The 21,147-nt window shown below is 40.1% G+C and overlaps 1 protein-coding gene across 1 annotated transcript in view; it reads right to left on the reverse strand.

The window, feature by feature from the left end:
* Window positions 1-21,147, reverse strand: part of ROBO2 (roundabout guidance receptor 2) — an 803,551-nt gene that overhangs the window by 127,036 nt on the left and 655,368 nt on the right. Inside the window, exons 13-14 of the mRNA XM_078658968.1 lie at window positions 17,289-17,410; window positions 6,998-7,229 (exon numbers count right to left, since the gene is read on the reverse strand). Of these exons, the coding sequence (XP_078515094.1) occupies window positions 6,998-7,229; window positions 17,289-17,410 (354 nt within the window). The remainder of the gene's footprint in view (window positions 1-6,997; window positions 7,230-17,288; window positions 17,411-21,147) is intronic.

Here is a 21,147-nt window from a genome sequence, read left to right on the forward strand (position 1 = left end):
AAGTCAGAGTGAGGAAAGAAGGAGGGATTTTCATCATTTGGGAAAAACAAGAGTTCTCAACCAATGAAAAGTGTTCATTTTAGATTATATGACCTAGTCTTACATCATTAGGAAACCAAAAGTGAAATGAACCAATGAAAAGTGTTATTACCAAGTCACATGACTTGCTGTGTTTACGTTAAGCGCTTTGCAGGGCCTCCCGGTTTGCTTCCAGAAACCTGCGCTTTGCGACTCGCTTCGCGTACCAGTTCGCTAACGTAGCACGTCATATGACGTATCACGCGACAACGTGAAACGTCATGCGGACGGGAGGCGTCACGATGTTGTTTTCTAACGCGGCACTTGCGGTAAAGAAACGTTTATCGGCTCGCGGTCTATTTCGCGGCATCAAGGTCAGCTAACGGGAAGCTTCCCGATTCGCGAAGCGGGAACGAAGAAAAAAAAATATTAAAAAAAAAAAATTATTCATAAACATATAAAATATATTTTTGGATTTAAAGAAGAATACATTTTACAGCTACAGATATTAGCTGTTAAAAAACCATAGGTTATAGACCATATATAGTTAGGAATTAGCATTTACAAAACCTTGAAAATTCACTGAAAAAACCATAGGTTATAGACCATATATAGTTAGGAATTAGCATTTAGAAAACCTTATTTTACTCACACAAAACCATTGAAATTCCATATATAGTTAGTTGCACTAACTATATATCGCGCACCCGCAATCCACTGCTGATGATGTCACATATTACATCATTCATGACATGGTCAGTGACATCACTGATGACATCACTGATGACATCTCAAATGACATCACTGATGACATCACTGATGACATCTCAAATGACATCACTGATGACATCATGACACACCAATACCAGTTACTACATACGCACTCACTGATTCCTACGTCTACACACACATTCACTCATTCACCCATACAATGACTCATACATACAGTCACTTATTATTACAACACTATCATATGCACTCATACACCTATGCAGACAGTCACACACTGCCACTCATCCATGGAGTTACTCACACACCAAGTCAGTCCTGTAAAGAATCAATCACACTTCCATTTCTTCATCTATACAGTTAAACACAGAACACCATACTTCAGTGACATCACTGATGACATCACTAATGACATCTGAAATGACATCACTGATGACATCTCAAATGACATCACTGATGACATCATGACACACCAATACCAGTTACTACATACGCACTCACTGATTCGTACGTCTACACACACATTCACTCATTCACCCATACAATTACTCATACATACAGTCAGTTATTATTAGAACACTATCATATGCACTCATACACCTAGTCAGTCCTGTGAAGAATCAATCACACTTCGATTTCCTCATCTATAGTTAAACACAGAACACCATACTTTTCACACATATACTAACACATACTTACTCTCTTATACAATCACTGATACAAGTACACATTGATATGCACAGAGTCACACACCTCCCAGCCAGCCACACATACACTCAGTCTTCCATACATCCAGTCATTCTTCAATATGTAAAACGTATTTAAACTTTACAAAAACACACAGACACTAGATGATGTCATCAGTGATGTCATTTGAGATGTCATCAGTGATGTCATCAGTGATGTCACTGACCATGTCATGAATGATGTAATATGTGACATCATCAGCAGTGGATTGCGGGTGCGCGATATATAGTTAGTGCAACTAACTATATATGGAATTTCAATGGTTTTGTGTGAGTAAAATAAGGTTTTCTAAATGCTAATTCCTAACTATATATGGTCTATAACCTATGGTTTTTTCAGTGAATTTTCAAGGTTTTGTAAATGCTAATTCCTAACTATATATGGTCTATAACCTATGGTTTTTTCAGTGAATATATATATATATATATATACACATTACCTACTGGCGGTCGCCAGTAGGTATATATAGTTAGGATTTTTTCCCTATGGGTTTTTTGAAAATTCTATGTCTAATAACTTTGGCGTTTGTGGACGGAATTGGCTGAAATTTTCAGGAAAATGGCACATTTTGTTTCTGAGCAGCCTTTGAAAATTTGGGGGGGGTTCGTCAAGGGGGGGCCGAGAAAAAAGGGGGGTCCCAAAACGCGTTTTTCCCATGTTAATTTCCATAGGGCGGTTGGCCTCACTTTTAGCCCGAACGGCTGAATGGATTTGCACGAAACTTGGCAAAATTGTAGGGACTGGTAGCCCGATGTGCCTTTTGTAGGTCTCAATATATGTGCTCCAGTGGATTTTGAGAAATTAACGTTTAAAAAAAGATATATATCTGTAACAGCGGACCGGGCAGCGGCCCAGGACGCGTACTTTTCGCGCAACGGAGCTTTGTGAAGCGAAGCTGATTGGTTCTCCGGCGTCTGTCAACATTCCAAACAGTCCGTAGCGGCCGCCATCTTGTCTCTCGGTAGGATCGAGAGACAAGAGGAGGCGAAAGCGAAGGGGCAAATGACCATAAGGGGGAATAGTAGATCCTCGCTGACCCCCTAGGTTTGATGTGGAGGTTTTAAAAGGGCCCCGCGGGGCAAAAAAAAAAATAATAATAATAATCGAACGGCTGAATGGATTTGCACGAAACTTGGCAAAATTGTAGGGACTGGTAGCCCGATGTGCCTTTGCTAGGTCTCAATATATGTGCTCCAGTGGATTTTGAGAAATTAACGTTCAAAAAAAGATATATATCTGTAACAGCGCTCCGCTTTGCGTACTTTTCGCGTTACGGAGGTTTGCGAAGCTGATTGGTTTTTCGGCGTCTGTAAACATTCCAAACAGTCCGTAGCGGCCGCCATCTTGTCTCTCGGTAGGATCGAGAGACAAGAGGAGGCCAAAGCGAAGGGGCAAATGACCATAAGGGGGCATAGTAGATCGTCCCTGACCCCCTAGGTTTGATGTGGAGGCTTTGAAAGGTTCTCGCAGGGCAAAAAAATATATACCGTTTTTTTTGTTTTTTTGCGTGGGTAGCGCCCGGTCCGGGAACCGGGAAGCTTTCTGGGCAGCGTACTGCAATGAAAAATGAATGATAGACTTTTCAAATACTGTATGTTAATTGATTGTTGGTTTTGTTGATTATTTTTTATTTTTTTTTATTTTTTAAGGATTGTTTATTGTGTTTCATAATTTATTAAACTTTCTAACGCGGCGCGTCATATGACGCATTACGCGACAACGCAGGTCCAGAATATAGTCAAAATGTCTCCACCAACCAGCGGACGGCACACAACCCCTTTCAGCAGGCTAAATAGTTCTGTTAAATGACAACAGAAGGGACAGGCAACAAGAACCATCAGTCAAAGAGGGGAGGGCAAGTTCTTCTCTACCGGGTCACGTTGGAGCGCTACCGGAACTGATCGAATTGGTAGTCTACAGTGTTTCTGGATGTTTCAGACTGAAGCTGGCGTTAGCATGAGAGCACCACCATTTCGTAGCTCCGTCGTTACCATTCCACGAGCAATCATGCTAGGCGCTCCCCACCAGAAGCCTGCGGGAGTCGGGGGCCCCCAAGACTTTTGTAGAATCTTCAAGGATGAGGGGACGCTTTCGCGAATGGAGCCCAAGCTCTAGCAGACAAGCGTCCGAGTTCCAAGGTGTCGCAGGCCCATTTTAGTGGACCACGCCCAAATCTGAAGAGATGGCCGCCATTTTGAGAGTCCTGTGGCAGCCGCCTATCGCTGCGCCGCAAGAGCGGGAGCAACTCAAGTACATGGTGAGCGAGACGCTGTAGTCGAAAGAGCGGGCGGTAAACAGCTGAATAGCGGAAGAGGCACAGTGTAGCAAAAGCGGGCTGAATGGCAAATGAAACGGAAAAGGGGTGCCCCACTACAGCGTGTCTTTAGGTGAAACGGATTGTGGGACAAGGTGAAGAATGGAAGAGTCACCAAAAGGAAAAAAGTTCCGCTTGACCCCGGGAGCCGGCCACCTATGTCGGGGGCGATCTCAGGCCACACCAGGGCAACACGACTTGGGGAGGGGGCCGGAGCCAAGCGCCCCCTCCGAGTCCGCGACATGACACCGTCCCTCGGGGGCCTCCGTCAAGCGGTTCAGGGTGGCACCGCATCACAACAGCCCCCACTTACTTTAAGAATAGTGAAGATGAAGCAATTGCAAATAGGCTTCAGACAATGTTACAAGCACTCCTCAAAACTTTGAACTTTTCAGAGTGCATGAGTTGGGACAGCGAGGGGTGATTTGGTTTCTCGGACTGTTTTTCTGGTCTCTCACCACTGGCATACTTTAACGTTTTCTTGTTTCTAGGACATTAATAGGTTTTATCATTACGTTATGTTATCGTTTCTTTGTTTGTTGTTTAATAAAAGTTCATGTTCATCAGTGGCCTACTGATTTTCGTTTTCCTATTTTTTTCTTTCCAGGTTGTTTCATGGTAAAGTTTCTGTTAACAGGATACAGTGATCACTTCGTTATTATTGCATATGTCCTTTTCACTAGGGGTGCTCTCTGGTCGGGCCAGATGACGTATCTCTAGTAAATGGTCCGGGTGAAAAAGGTGCATCAATCAGTGGGGAGTAGATAGGCATGACAGATTACAACGGGGGTGAAAGGTCCGCATTACGTACCCTTTCACTACTTGCAAAGATTTTCCTACGTTTATTTGCAAACAGGGAATACCTCCAAAAAGAACTAATTCCCAAACAGTCAATGTTCGGACAATCAATCAATCAATGAGGAATGAAATAGGTACAACGTGTTAAAGGCTTGCGTTACCTACCCTTCACTATCTGCAAAGGGAGAGAGAATATTCCTATTCTTCCTCGTTTGCAGGTAGAGAAGATCCTTAAGAGAATTAACTTCGAACAATTCAATGCTCGATTGAAACAATCAACAAGGGGTACTGTGAACACAAATGAACGCCGCTTATGTACATACGCATTGCTATTTTCAACAGTTTGTTCCTAATGTTTCTATTTTAGCGAGGTCAAAAAGAGATCCCATTAGTGGCCTACTGATTTTGCTCGATTCCTTTTGTTTTTTTACACGATTTTTCGCTATCTGCAAAGACTAAACAGAGTATTGCGACTCTGTGCTTGTTTGTAAATAGAGAATGAACCAAAGAGAACAATCAATCAAATGGAGAGAGAAGCAGGCACGACGTATTACAAAGGGGGCAAAGGGCTGCGTTAACTACCCTTCACTATCTGCAAAGAGAGAGTACTCCTAATAGAAATGAGGGGTGGGGGGCAGTATTCAAAGCAGATCAGTGTGCATAAACACGAAAATGTTTTTACTTACCACGTACTTGACATTCGACAGCTTATGATATTTGCTATTAAAAAAACATTGAAATTCACTGAAAAAACCATAGGTTATAGACCATATATAGTTGGAATTAGCATTTACAAAACCTTGAAAATTCACTGAAAAAACCATAGGTTATACACCATATATAGTTAGGAATTAGCATTTAAAAAACCTTATTTTACTCACACAAAACCATTGAAATTCCATATATAGTTAGTTGCACTAACTATATATCGCGCACCCGCAATCCACTGCTGATCATGTCACATATTACATCATTCATGACATGGTCAGTGACATCACTGATGACATCACTGATGACATCTCAAATGACATCACTGATGACATCACTGATGACATCTCATTTGACATCATTCTTGTGCTAATACGATAAACCTCTTCAGACTCTAATATAACCTTAGATACACTCAGTGTATACAGACACTCACACACTGCCACTCATCCATGGAGTTACTCACACACCCAGTCAGTCATGCAAAGAAACAATCTCACCTCCATTTCTTCAACTATACAGTTAAACACACCTTACTTATTGAAACATATACTAACACATATTTACTCTCTTATACAATCCCTGATACAAGTTCACAATGATCGATACAACCACTCACTCATTCAGTGGCTCTCATGCACAGTTATTTATATATGCCAACTCTCACATGTACTGTGTTTTACATATGTACTTACTATGACATGTAGCATTGAGATATCCATTCACTCATCAATACACTCATGCACACAGTCAACTGCCCATGTAGCTGTTTCCACATGCACTCTTGAACTCATACACCTAGTGAATAAACTGCTCACACATCTATGCATAGAGTCACACACCTTCCAGCCACCCCCACACAAACTCAATCTCCCATAGAAATACTTGGGCAACCAATTAATAACACATATAGCCTCTCGTATAGCTAATGATCAACACATGCAGCAGTTTACAGAACAACAGACATAATGATGCACAAATTAAGACAGTTTAGTCACTAACCCATGCATTCAGTGAGACACATTTAATCACTCACTCATACAGTCAGTCATGCACCTACTAAATCCTTCATCCAGACACTTATACATCCACTCAAGACATATTTTAACTTTACAGAAAAATACAGTCACTGGATGTTGTCATCAGTGATGTCATCAGTGATGTCATTTGAGATGTCATCAGTGATGTCATCAGTGATGTCACTGACCATGTCATGAATGATGTAATATGTGACATGATCAGCAGTGGATTGCGGGTGCGCGATATATAGTTAGTGCAACTAACTATATATGGAATTTCAATGGTTTTGTGTGAGTAAAATAAGGTTTTTTAAATGCTAATTCCTAACTATATATGGTGTATAACCTATGGTTTTTTCAGTGAATATATATATATATATATATATATATATATATATATATATATATATATATATATATATATATATATAATATAATATATATATATATATGAAGAGACATAAATATGCAATGATATGTAAATGCATATACAGCAATTGTCATCTAAATGATAAATATTTTCAATGGAATTAAGATACATTCATAAAGTCAATGCCTCAAACAATGAAATACAATTGTTACAATTGTAATTGACTCCAGTGTTGTTTTCATAGCTACTTATCAGCAGTATGTTTCAGGCCGCAGGTTGGCACTAGTTACTAACCTTCTTCTGTAGTCCGGGCTGACTTTGAGTCACTGTCCATTCCTTGGAACTCATTGAAATAGGGGCGGACTTTAATCTCGTATGTAACCCCTTTTTTCAAATTGACTATGATGGAGCTTCTCTCAGTGGGAACTTTGACATCCATGTTCTGCCATGCTGAAGGCGATGATAGACCTGACATCTGACGATACATTACTCGGTAGCCCTGAATGAACTGGGATTGGCGGTCAACCTGACAACAATAGTGCAAAAGATAAGTTTACTTGTGTATGCATGTAAATAAAAGTTTTGTCTCTTTGCCAATACATGAAAATACAACCACAGAAATACCTCTTTTTAGACATTATTTCGATAATTAGAATTAACAGCATCATTGGACCCAGATATGAAAATAATGCATATTTTTCCAGAGTATTTTATGGGCTAAATGTTTATTTGATAAGGCTAAGCAGAACCTCCTTTAGCTCTACACCAGTGAATAAAAGCATGAGTTTTGGAAAGAAGGCGCTTCAGATCATTCTTATTGAACACATTTGTAACTAATAAAACTCATTTTCACATTCCCAAGTCCTCAAAATATTCATAACTGAGTGACTACCCCTGCAGCTGCTGAGTGTGGCAGGAAGGACCTACAATCACATCAACATCATCATTACATATCACCATATTTAATGGCTACCCGTCCATCCGGCCTTTGCATACACATGTAGTTTCTTGATAAACTGTTTTATCTCCCTGTGGGCCCTCACACATCATACCTACAGAGAAAGGTCTGCTAAAAGAACAGGACGGTGATTTGGCAGACTTGCTCATTCACATAAGAACCTACAAAGATCCAGAGAAGAGTCCTATATAAGAACAGGACAGTGATTCAGCAGACCTGCTCATGCATATCATTTCCTACAAAGACCTAGGGAGGAGTCCTGTAAAAGAACAGGATAGTGATTTGGCAGACTTGCTCATGCACATAAGATCTACAAAGATCCAGAGAAGAGTCCTGTAAAAGAACAGGGCAGTGATTCCACAGACTTGCTCATACACATAAGGACCTACAGAAATCCAGAGACGAGTCCTGTAAAAGAACACAGCAGTAATTCGGCAGAACTTGCTCATGCACATCAATCTGACAAAGGCCTCAAGATGAACCACTTTTAAACTGATTATTAAACTTCTATCTATTCACCCCACACCTTCAAATGACAACTGACAATAGCATGATGGTCCTCTCAGATCCACCAAAAAGGGTTTGCAGATTGGCAGTACAATACAATATAATAATAAAGGCAACTATAGCTATATAAATGCAAATGACATAAGAAGTGTATTCAAACATTCATGGGAAAGAATGTAAAATAGTCAATAGTGAAATACTTTTTTTTTTAAACCATTAAAAAATTGCACCTTCAGCATTTTGATTTTTTTAACATGGTTCCTGCATGTTCTTTATAAAGACATATTCAAATGTTTTTCTGCTTTGCCTTCCTTAAATACTCATAGCAGTGGCATTATGTCATTATGGCATTATTAGTGGAGAAGTGTGGCTCACTGGTTAGAGGAGGTAGACCCTGAAGCAGAGGTCAGACCCGGGACCAGGGTTCAATTCCCGACGCGGCAGGGTCTTGAGCCCAAAATATCCACGGACTCGATAATTCTCGTTTCGGTGCCTACTCGAATCATGGGTTCACACTCTGCAGCTCTGGGCATCAGCTTGCTTAATCTCCACTACGGCCCCCCGCGGCGGGATGCCTGGCTTTCACCTTGGGGATGCCCAGTACGGGTATCTCACAGGGAAAAAGCCAGGATGGGTTCCCAAGGCAAGCGCCGAGATGCCTACGGGTAATCGAGCGCTATATAAGAACGCACAATAATAATAATTATTATTATTTGCTTCGTTCCCCACCCATTGTGGACAAGGGTCAGGCTGCACACCTGGTACGTTCAGTGTTGGTCCCACCCAAAGTCAAGGGTTGGTCGCAATCTTTACATCACTGTCTCATTGATCAAAGATTACGCTTCAGTGTTTGTGAGTCTCCACCAATGGAAGTCGTACCTGAAAGTTTGGGACAATTATCTAACGTAAGGAGTTAGAAAACAAATATATTTTATGTATTTATCGTTTACTTGGACCATTGGTATTTAATTTAATGGATTGTTAATACTGTATTCAAACTCGTTTTCAGAGTAAAGCTATAATCATATAGAAAGAAACGGTTCATTCAAGAATGTGTTTCCAGAAGCACGTGCATGCAGTTTGATTAAACAATTTCTAACAATCTAAACAGGAGAAAAATAACATCGATGTAGAAGAATAACAGTCCAAAACAAACGCGTTGTGTCCTTGACAACAGACTAAACTAGGACTGTAGCACATTAGGAGGGTTGGCCTTCAGGAATTCAAAAAGAGACACAAAATGGCACAGTGTTAATCTTTGTTATCTTTTGTTTATGATTATTTTAAGTCAGGCATGCTGGAAGGCAATGGTAAAAGGGTTTCAACGTTGGTAGAAATGTTTCCCTTATTTTCTTCAAACAGCTTTTTATGTTTTCTTGGAATATTTTATTTTGTTGAATAGTGCGTAAATTAGCACTACTCTTATAAACATTCTGACCCGGAACCCATATGATCCGCCTGCATATGGAACTCCAAGACCGGCTAGCTATGATTGTTACAGTTTTCCTCACATCAAGGGATTCACAAATAAAGCCTACATGCGTAAATCTGAGATTTCCATGCATAGGTCTAGCCATTAAATAGCAGATTTTCCAACGCCTGAAAACATATTGCCTTCTACTTGTGTTGACGTGCAACTCTCTATATATATTTTATTTACAGGGGAAATCTTTACCTATGTAGAACCTATTTCCTTTACATTCTCAAAAACTGATGGTGTTTTCACCAATATTTTACAATCTTATGTTTCTTGCTAATCACACCTAATATAGCCTTATAGCCCGCCGTAGAGGGCTATACCGGCTATTAAAGGCCCTCTCCAGCGTTAAAGGCCCGAGCCGAAGGCGAGGGTCTTTAACAAGGGAGAGGGACTTTAATAGCGGTATAGCCCATCTACGAAGGGCTATAAGGCTATTAGAACAATCTGTCACTAGAGGACAGAATGTTCTAACCAAAAAAACAAAGCCTTTTGGGAGCGTGAGGGGATTGGAATCCTCTCAGGTTCCCTGAAGCCTTTGTTCACAGCCAGAGCTGTGAACAAAGAAATATTGGAATGTTGGAGCTCCAGGCTTATACCAGCCATTATAAGCTCAGAGCACTCCATTGTTTTCAATGGAGCTCCCAAAATTCCAATGTTCTAATATAGATTGAATCTACCTCAAAAATGTTTGGAGGTTTGCCAGTACGCACAAAGTTACAACATCGTGTGGATTCACCTTCCTTCAATGTCCATTTTAAATCATTACCCTGCGAACACCTGCATTGTCTATCATACTAAATTACATTACATCCACCTGTATGTGTAAACATTTGTGAAATCCAATTCGGCATCACAGAACTTGTATTTGTCAATGTCGTTTTACACATCCAAGTTAAACTTAGATGCACAATTATTTGTGACTACTAGAAGCTGAAAAGGAAGTTGTTGATAAAAGACATATGGGCCTCTGTAAAGTACGTTATTGGCTGAAGATATAGTTTGATAATGAACCCTAGACACTTCAATACATCGCATCTCTTAAAAAACTGGAGAATTGGCATTCTGTGCTTTCATTTGCGGTGATCAGCCAGTAATGGCACTATTTCACAGGTCAAAGAAGAAATGGAAGAGTATATTTATAAAAGAAACACTGAGACGTCTTTCAGCAGAGGTGCCAGCTCTGAAAACTCTGCAGTACATGTTAAAACACTTTGCTAGCATTTTGTAAACATCCCGACATTCACTCTAAGCCAATTTATGCACTGGTAGAGGGACATAACTCACAATAATAGCTGGTTAATACGGAACGAAGCAAGCTGTGTTTTTAGGACGAGCATTAAGCAGCTGTTTCAACATGAAGGGAGTCTGTAAATCAGGACAGATTGTTTTTACCCATGTTTGGTTTTCATTAATTAAATGTGTTACAGATGTGAAGGCCATAAGATTAGGTTAAACATTTGCATTTAACGCCGCTATCCACTACCGTGTGCGGGGTGTCAAGCAAAGCTTTGCATTAGATAAAGCAACAAGGTGAAGGTATGGCCTGCAGCCTCCACATCTTCATGATTTGTTTCCATTGACTCCAAAATTAAGAATTGTTTGTGTTGTTAGGAACACGTGACAACACTAAGGACCCTTTTACAAGGTGCCCCAGTTTGTTGGGAGGTCAATATCACGCCCAGTACTGATGGCGCTGGGTACAGCCTTTAGCATGTGGGGTGTTCGCTCCTCATTTCATTTTCACACCTTAGAATGGGGAATAATGCCGTAATGCTGCTCGTTGTGCTCTTTTCTGAGCCACAAACCTCTGGATTTTACTTTTTCCCTGCAAGACCTATGACATACATTAACTATTCAAGTTTCAGGATTATTTTATTAAGTGCTCAGTTAATTAAATCTTTTGCACTAAGTGCTTGTATAAAACCTTTACATGAAAAACAGCATACTAGCACAAGTTCATAACAGTACATAAAACATGATCAAAAGTAAAGAGAAAAATGCTAAAATACTGGGAGCCCTATGTGGCTGATGTAGCCTTATACAAAACTATGCTACTACCCCAAACTTCTGTCCCAGGCTGGCTGCTTGTTACACAATGTCACTCCTACGCAGGTTGTAAACAGCACTTGTCGAGGGCCTTAGGTAGCCACGGGAGTTAAGACTTCCGATGCGCTTGAAGGGTCTGATCAGATATTTTGTAAGCCTGCAGCTAAGCTGCATGTCCGTTGCGTTAAAACAGGTTCAGAATGCGGGCCTACAGAGGCATAGCCCCCTCTGATTCCAGTCTGGTCTTAGGCTAGATCTTCGATCTTAATGTTGGATTTGCAAATACAGATTTGGTGGAAATAATCATATCAACATGTATTTGTTAAGTGTTTCTTACACAACTCAATATTTCTCAATTGATCAGCCTATGAAGAATAGAAGGTGAGTGGACCCACCAAGCTTGAACCTGGGGCCATGAGGCCAATAATAGATCCAAAAAGTGGATGCATTGGAAGCAAATGTAAAATAAGTTCCCATAGCCGTGGCACTACCAAGATTATGATCAAGAAAGCATCATTAGGAGAACAGGTCTTAGACCCAAACACCATAGTTCATGATGGCAACCCATGTTTGGCTTGAGAGAATGCTCCCTTAATGGAACAGCAAACAAAATGCTGACTGCCTTGCACTCTGCATTCAAAGAAATGTAGCATGATGTTCCAAGCAGGCTTCCATTCCTAGAGCTGCAGTCAGTGCCAATGTATAGTAGGAAACCAGGACCTATAATATGCATATCCACAAGCTCTGCCTGCCTGCACTACCCCGACCCTTTAATTACCTCCAGGTTGGGCAGTTTGCACATTTCTCATTGCATTTTAAAGACACGTATCATTGGGGCATGAATTAAAAACACTTGAAGAAATCAGACCAACCCCAAATAGCTTGCATTAAAATATAATGGATTAGGACAAAATGATCCCCAGCCTATTGAGAGAAAGATTAGTTCCTTCTGAGGAAGCCTCTGATTTAAAAAAGGCATTCAATAGCATGCCACACTCATCACAAAGTATCATTACATATAAGCACCTGTTCATTTCATCTCCTCCAACATGGCATAAAGAGGAGCATGTTCCTATAATGTATTCTACGAATCCAACATCAGTTCATCGAATCAGTGGTCCTGGTCAAGAGTGATGGAATTAATAAGGCTGCAAAACCTCATCTTTGTAAATAATTAAAGGATGTGAGATTTACAATTAATTACATTATTGGTGGTCAGTTAAAACAGTAATGGTTGGTTGCTTATTATGAAATTATGTTATGCGTGCTGTGCTAGCTACTACGTAGTGTTAAAAGAAATCTAAGAACCATTTACTAAATATTGTTTTTGATTTTTGTTTCATTACATGATGCTATATTTTAAACAGAGATGTTGTTGACATTTCTTTCAATAGAACAACATTTATTTTTGTATTGAGAAAAGGTCGTTGTGGCATTCTCTTATATTTCTTCCTTAAGTCACAACTGCATTGTAGTGGCTTCGTGTCACAGGCCACTAGAACACAATTTCGATCAATCAGTAGATTAACTTAGAAATTGGTTTTTTACTGGAAATGTCATCATATGCATTTTTGTGCTATACCCTCTTGGTTGAATGTGTTACATGTTCGAGTTAATGGGGGAAACTATACTGTAAGTATCCATGTTCTAAGAAATAAGAGCAGTTGAAAACAAGAAAGACAAGCATTAAAAAAAATGTAACAACAATTTCTAATGAGGCATAATCAACCACTGATTTAGGAGCTCAGGTTTCCAGTTTCCATATTACCAACAAGCAATGAAAACATAAGATTGGCATGAGCCATGGTAATAGAAAAGACCGTAATTTCAAATATGGCTAGCGAAAGAAGAAGACAATGACACCATGCATTAACCTGCACTCTCTATGTGAAGAACTTAGATAAACATAACTGGTATGCTAATACTTTAAAGTGTGTATTTAAAAAACATATATACATTCAGTAAAATGGGGTAGGAATCTTCAATAACTATCAAATCATTGTTGAGGCCCACACCGGTGCTATCCTGAAAATAATATTTTACATTTTAGTGAAACTAGCCCAGCACAGCAGTCAGGTGTTTTGTTCTTCTGCTGTACAGCAAATTCTGAGCAATAGAGGCCATTAGTGATTTCACTACATGGATCTGTCCACTGCCTGTTTCACAGCTTCACAGCATCACTGTATATTCTCACTACATTGAAGTGAATGCTGTCACCGGAGTATGGAAAAGGCCCCATTGAAGTAACAGCTTCCCTTAAGCGTCTTTCCCTCCTCCTTTCACACAGCCCACCAATGCCACAGCATTACACTGTTAGCCCCACTTGTCCCCAGCTACTGATGATGGGCGATGCAACCATGTGTGCAGGTCTTCCAAGGCAACCTTAATCACTCTGGCAGACACCAAGAGGCTGGCAGGGCCAGGTGGGTGTTACGTGCTTCACCCACATTCCATTCCCATGTCTCACTTAGATGAATCTCCATTAAAAATTCATTGTGCAGGGTATGCCTGAAGTGAATTCTCAGCTAAGCATTGACTTGCTATGGATGATACCCTGACACAGCTAAAGCAAACTTAATGCATCTATTAATTCATCCATTTAAATTCAACTGTTGTAATATCTAGGCAGAAACTTTTTTTTAGCTTTTTTTTCTTTGATCTATTTGAGATCGGTGCAAGGACACCCTTTTGGGTTGTGGTTTAAAAGCCTCAGAGCACATGATATATAAAGCTAACCACAGCACTCTTAGGGCTGCACACTACTGGAGCCTGAGGATCTCATTCTGTAACTGATCATCACTTCAAACAAGCGAGAGTGGTGAATGCAGGGTGCATCCACCCAGGGCTCTGATCCCAATGTTTCCGCTGTGGTATCGTTGTTGAGAAAATGCCAAGTTGTAACTTTTGGACTCCATTGTTTTCTTCTCAATTCTTCTTCATCTCATGCCATGAATAAAAATCACCATTTAGAAAAGGATAAATTATTACATAAATCTCTTTAACTGCTCCAAAGAACTGAAGCTCTGCATGCCCTCCAACTGTGGCTGGCTGAGAAGAGCCCAATTAGTTACAGTCTAAGCACACGATCCAGAATACACTTGGGCATGTAAATTCTCAGCCCTTAATCTCCAGTGCAAAATTCCCCCACAGCATCGCCTTCAGTAATTGTTCCATCTGTGTTAAAATTCTTAAGAGTGCACCGGCAGATAATGAACATCTAATTCTAATTCCAGCCCACCAGTTAAAAAAATGAAAAAACAAATTGTTTTGCATATAGCAGACTTATTTTTAATTACAGTCGCCGGATGATTTCCGTATACCATGAAGCATATGTGAATGCTCAATCAATCAGAGGGTGTGATTGACAGAACATCACAGGGCGTCTTGTTTTAGCCCAAGGGGATATCAACATTCTGCTTCACTGGGGAATTGTTTATGGTAGAAACAGCTTAATCCTTTTAAAAATACAATATCATGTCAACTTGGGTGATTTTTGGTGTTTTTTCTTCATATTGTAAGACATGATCTCTCTACTCTCTAAAAATGTTTAGGAGGAGTAGTCATGCATGTGTCTGTAAAACAGTATGTCTTTTTACGAGTTTGTTAGTCAGAATATTCAATTTGTTAGTGTCAGAGTTTTAAACTTTTCAGATGGCACATCATAATGCCAGTCACCGTAAGTTGCATAGTTCCTCATCGCAGGATACTCAGTATAGCCAGCATATCACTGTGAATTATTGTCTAAGCCCATTGTATGGTATTATAGTTGCATTTATGAGCGCTCTATGCTCATGATGAGGCACCAAGGGGCTTTGAGGAATAGTGCTTCACTACAATTCTGTAGCTATCGTAAAATATGCTCAAAAGATATTGCTCCTTAAAAACATACATTTTATCAAAACTTAAGTTGTTAAATGCATTTAGAAAATATATTTTCAGAGGCCTAAACTTTATAAATAAACTTGTATCCCTGCGGCTGTATCATGATAGGCTCCACTGAATTCATATTTTTATGAGCCTGCACGGTTTTAGATATCACGACTCAGAAACAGGTAAACCTCGCTCACTGTTTACGAACCAAACTGTCTGAAAATGAAGCTCTTAGTCTGCCAAATAGCAGGTTAAATGAATTGACAGGGGCCATAGTTGAGGCCTGAGGCCTCATCATGACACCGCCTCTTGTGTGATTTTCAACCATATGTGGCCTGTGCCAGATTAGGATGACTGTACACCATGTCACAGTGCCATGCATGTACTGTGGTTTGGGGGAACTATAAAATCCTATTTTTCCTACGTAAGATTTAGGGGATTACACACCACAAAGATCATTTAGGTGTAGGACATGCTCCTTCTAATTAAGGGCCTGATTATGAGTTTGGTGGTGTGGGAGTGGGCCAGCACGCCACCGCCCGGGTCCAATACCACCAAACCTCACCGCCGCATGCCCGCCAGATTATGAGTTTTCTCATGGTCTGGCAGGCAGTTCTTTCGCGTTCCCATGGTGGTTCCAATTAAGTAGGGCCCTCTTAGTTTTCTCACTGTCACAGGTTTCATGGTGGGCTCACCACCCTGAAATCTGTGGTGCTGAGGAACTCGTAATATGTGTGACGGTGCCGCAGCGGCTAAGTCAGAATATTGCGTCCCTCAGACCGCTGCACCACCACCAGAGATTGTGCACCATGGTGGTTGCAATGGTCCTATGATGGTCTGACCACCATAGTTGTAATACAGTGGTCAGACCACTGGTGCAGCAGTCCCCGACTACCACTGCACCTCCACTCCAAGTTTGGTGGTCCTATTGTGCGCCAAACTCATAATTACTCCCTGACTCTCTGAAATATTCTGTATTCTTTCAAGTGCTGTTCTACTAACCCTGGGAAGGCGGGATCATGTGGAATGCTGGGTGCAAGTACAAAGTAGGTTCACCTATTACAAGTGTACGAATAGTTACTTAGGTTATCGATAGGGATGAGTCATGTGTAACTAGAATAAGCTTCCTTTGAGGGTGAATCGTCACTGGAATCAGGAGTAGCGTATGTCAAGTGCAGGGTGTTCCATCAGTAATAGCACAGTGTGAAAATCTTTCCAGAAATAAACATTATTTCCACAGTTCACCGCAACCAGTATTTCTGGAAATTACAGAGAGGTGCAACTCTAAAAGTAAACAACACCTGGCAATTATTGGAAATGTCTCCAGCTGGCTTTTGCTGCCAAAGAAGTCACATAGAAAAGTGAAGTGGAAAATATATTCTGTTGCCATTTTTCAATATTTTATGGACATCTTTTAAATTTAACAGAAAGGTGCTGCCATAAATCTATATCAGTCAATTGCACTCTATTTACCAGAATTATCTAATTTCGGGCATTAATGAGAAATCATACAGTGTATATTTTAGTTACTTTTTATCTAAAGCTTTTGAAGGTTTGGAGTACAGAAAATAACTGAAGAAAAACAAACTACTGTTGGAAACACATATGCTGAAGCTATTGCACTAAGAAATAAGAATCAATCATGACAATTGAGGTCAGGAACGTTCATTTTAATCACGCACCGCAAACAAGAATAGGAATGCAGTGCTTTATTGAGGACTTACCGTCCAGGTGACTTGAATAGTTGTTGGGGTCAGTACAACAGGATTGTGTAGCCGAACAATTACATCACCCAATTCTTTTTGTACTTGTCTGTGGTCTATTCCCTGTGCTGGTGGACTGATGTCTGCCAATAAACATATAAAGTGACGGTTCAGAAAAATACAGGAAAAAATAAACATTGGCAAACAAATTAGGGTTATTTTCAGGCCACTATACGGTAATATACATTTGGACATTCATATCTGAGGATTCTTTGCATCCTTTATCTGCGAAAGCATATGTCCCATTGAAATTGAAATGGATTTGTATTACAATTATAGAATAGCAATGTCGAAACAGGTTTACCTACATTTCCTGAAAACTAGACAGAGTCCAACTCTGTGGCCATGGGGTCAAATACATATCCTTGCTGTGACCACATTAGTCCACTGAGACATGAGACCTGGTAGAAATATATCTTGTTACCCATTGCATCCACACCAGCCAGTGTTATGGTTGGTCATTGCCTGCAGCTGAATGAAAGCAGAGACCAGGCATCGGATATGACACTAGCTCTACTGGGGTTATACACCATGTTTCAAAGTGATCTCTGAAGGCTGTAGTTTAAGCAGGACAAGATTATGGGTAACAGCCAAAAACAAGTAATGATAACCCTGAAGCAAATGAAACTAAAATCCCCAGCCATTCTCTTTCCAGAATTTAGAGAAATGTGACTCAGTCACCGTACCTGGAATATGCCTCTAGGCAAAAGCTATACTAGAGTCTTGTTTGTTGCAGAAACTCACCATGAGGAAATACTTTTACACATATCGTATTTTTCTCCTTTCTTAAGTACTCAGGGCCGGCCCATATACTCTGACAACCAACAAAGAAAATCTCACCCTCAAAAACGCCATAGGACTTTTGGATCAGAGTATGAGGGATGGTCCCACCTCAAAACAAAAAGTTTGCTAAAAAAGATATTCGCATTAGAAGTATGTACACATGTAATGCACGTACATATGATCCGTGCTATAAAAAAAAGGGATAGGAAGAAGAAGAGGTAGATGTTGGTAGTGGGTACATCTTGTCCCAGTAAGGAGTATAGAGAATCGAGAAGACAGTGAAATTCATGGGGTGAGGTAAGAGAGTGGTGGTACTGAGGAAGAGGGGGGGCTCCTCAGAGTGGATAGAAGTAGTGAGTTTATAATGTTATGAGACACTGCTTGATAAGGGTAGTCTTCAGCTTCAGACGTGACATGAAAGCCCTGGGCTCATGTCACCTCCTCTCATTCATTAAATTTGTTGATTCCATTTGAAATTAAATCGCCCAAAAGCGAGTAGGTATGAATGGCAGGATATCAGCCATGAACACGGGTGACGTCTTGCTAGATGGGCAATATGAGATTCAGGCAGAAAATACATTATTATTAATCAGAATCTGACTATTACAATGATCTTGTCTCACTAGATTACGTACACCTGAAAGAATAACAAAATAACTATTTTTCCACATGTTGCCTGTATAGCAGGATGTGCAGCTTAGCAACATGAAACACTGTACTGTCTAAAGCACATTGTATAATTTTTAGGTACGAGTGGGAAACTCATTTCCTCATGTCTCACACCTCCCATCGAACTTTCTGCATTTGTGCAATACCGTTCCAGACATGTAGACTTTCTTTTAAGAGTGCCAGGTTTGGCATCTTTAGAGTAAAAATGTATACATTACTAAGGGGGTATGTTATGCATCATAAACAATGGGCCTCAGCTTTTGATGTTGCTGGAAGTAAATCTCCCAAAAACTCTACAGTGGAAACAGTTCATACAAAGTCTGGCAATACTCCCAAATGTGTACATTCTGTGAAAACCTTCAGCACATTACCCACACACAAGGGGTGATTTATACACACAAACCCCCCCCCCCCCTTGTGTAAGGCGCCTGCAATCCCCCCCCAAAAAAATGACATTTGTATGTGCAAGTCAGAGTAAACACTGAAATAGCTCTGCGAATGAGGCCTTTACAGTTATTTTAACAAAGCACCAAGTATGGAAACTGGCAACTGTCCAAAAACAAGCCCAATCTGCTGCAGTGAAAGAGAGAGAGCACATTCCTCCCATGCTGAGGACTCGACACTCATTTTCATTATTGTTTCTTTCAAACGTGTGTCACCAACTAGGCTTCTCTGTTCTGAAAACCATATTGTGAGTCTATCTGTCTGCAAGACTTTCTTCTGCTAAACTCTACTTTCGCATTTCTTTCTTCAAAGTGAGGCAGAGGCAATGCCTGCTGCAAAGCTTTCCTCGATCATATTGAGAAACACAATGAACTGTTAAATGAGGATATCTTGAATGTATAATCTTTTTTACAGCTTCGACTGTTAAAACCCGAGCAATCTAGTGCACACAGGACAAGTTCATTTTGTGATGACTAGCAAACTGTTTGTAAGTGAAAGCGACAAAATATAACACCTAATTGTAAACTGCTAGTGAGAACTATTGTATGGGAAGTAGTGTGATGCAGTCCTTTAAGTGCATAGTCAAGGGCCAACTGCTAAACAATTAATTTATTTGCAGCATATAATATGAATCAGTAGAAAAGTGCTTTCTTTTTATGCAAAGAAAGTTATCTTTAAGTATTCTGTGTTTCTAATCATAAATCTCGGTTCATCAGGGCAAAACGCACATTTTGACCCCGAAACATGAGCATGCGTATCACATTTATTCAGTAAATGACTAGAACTATCTAGGGTTTTTGAATGAACTGAAGTCTCTGAAACAAATACCTGCCTGTCTTATTGATCAGCTAATTGAAGTATCATTCAGACAAGTTCAGCAGAAGATTTGTGTGTTAACAGACGGATGTCGCTGCCTGCTTAAAAATGAAAAAAAAAAAATCCCGCTGGTCTTTACAAAAGGCTAATTCATCCATTAAGAACCTTTTTCATCCTGATTATTATTAAAAGAAGCACCTGCACTTGGCTGAGCATATCAGCAGCTACTTCTTCAGTTAATGGGATTTCACATTTGCAAATCATTGTAATTACCTACAGATTATTCATTAAAGTATGATTCATATTATGGGGCCACCTGTTTTATCACTTTCTGTGTTGTTGAAAGCAGTTATTTAAGGTATCTGAACGCGGCGGTAGATAATAAGGCATTACATTGATAATGCAGAGTGTAAGCGAGAAGGCTGAACTTCAGTTTCACCAATGCGGTTGTTTTTTTTTAAGAAACCTTTCATCGTGTTGCTCATAAAATGATATATATGAAATGATATGCACTTGTCAGTCATTTCATGGCATGAATCGCAACCCTGAAGCAGACAGCTGGCACTAGTCACTCAAGATCCCGCAGAGATTGGGTAAGCAAGGTGCTCACATTTCTCAGAAAAATGTTGTTAAGTGCCATTCAAATCACACTGATTTGTAAAGGGCTAATGTAGCAGAGCAAGACGTATTGAGAAGGGCATTCCTTTAATGTCAGTTTCAAGGATGGTATTTGGTCACGTGCATAAGGAGGTAGCACTCATATGCATGTCTTGTAAATGCATGCTTGGGTTATAGTTATATACAAATGCTTTTTTTACAGATGTGCCTGGAGACACCAAGAAGGGTGCAGGATACACAACACTATGTGTAAATCAGAAACACCATGCCTTACACATTTTGATATTAAGATTTCCCAAGAGAGCACTTGGGTTCAGGTAACATGTTTCTTAGAGCTTGAAAATGTGGTAACAGCGATGGAGGATGGGAAGTAGAAAAGTAGAAAAGGGGTTATTCTTAGCAAGCTAGGCAAGTCTAGTATTTGTGGAGGTAGATTACCTTCTGGCGGATTTACGTGAAGAACAAGCAATGTTTCTTAAAGAGAAATCTC

Source organism: Lissotriton helveticus, chromosome 8 (assembly GCF_964261635.1).
Source record: "Lissotriton helveticus chromosome 8, aLisHel1.1, whole genome shotgun sequence".
NCBI classification, from domain to species: Eukaryota; Metazoa; Chordata; class Amphibia; order Caudata; family Salamandridae; genus Lissotriton; species Lissotriton helveticus.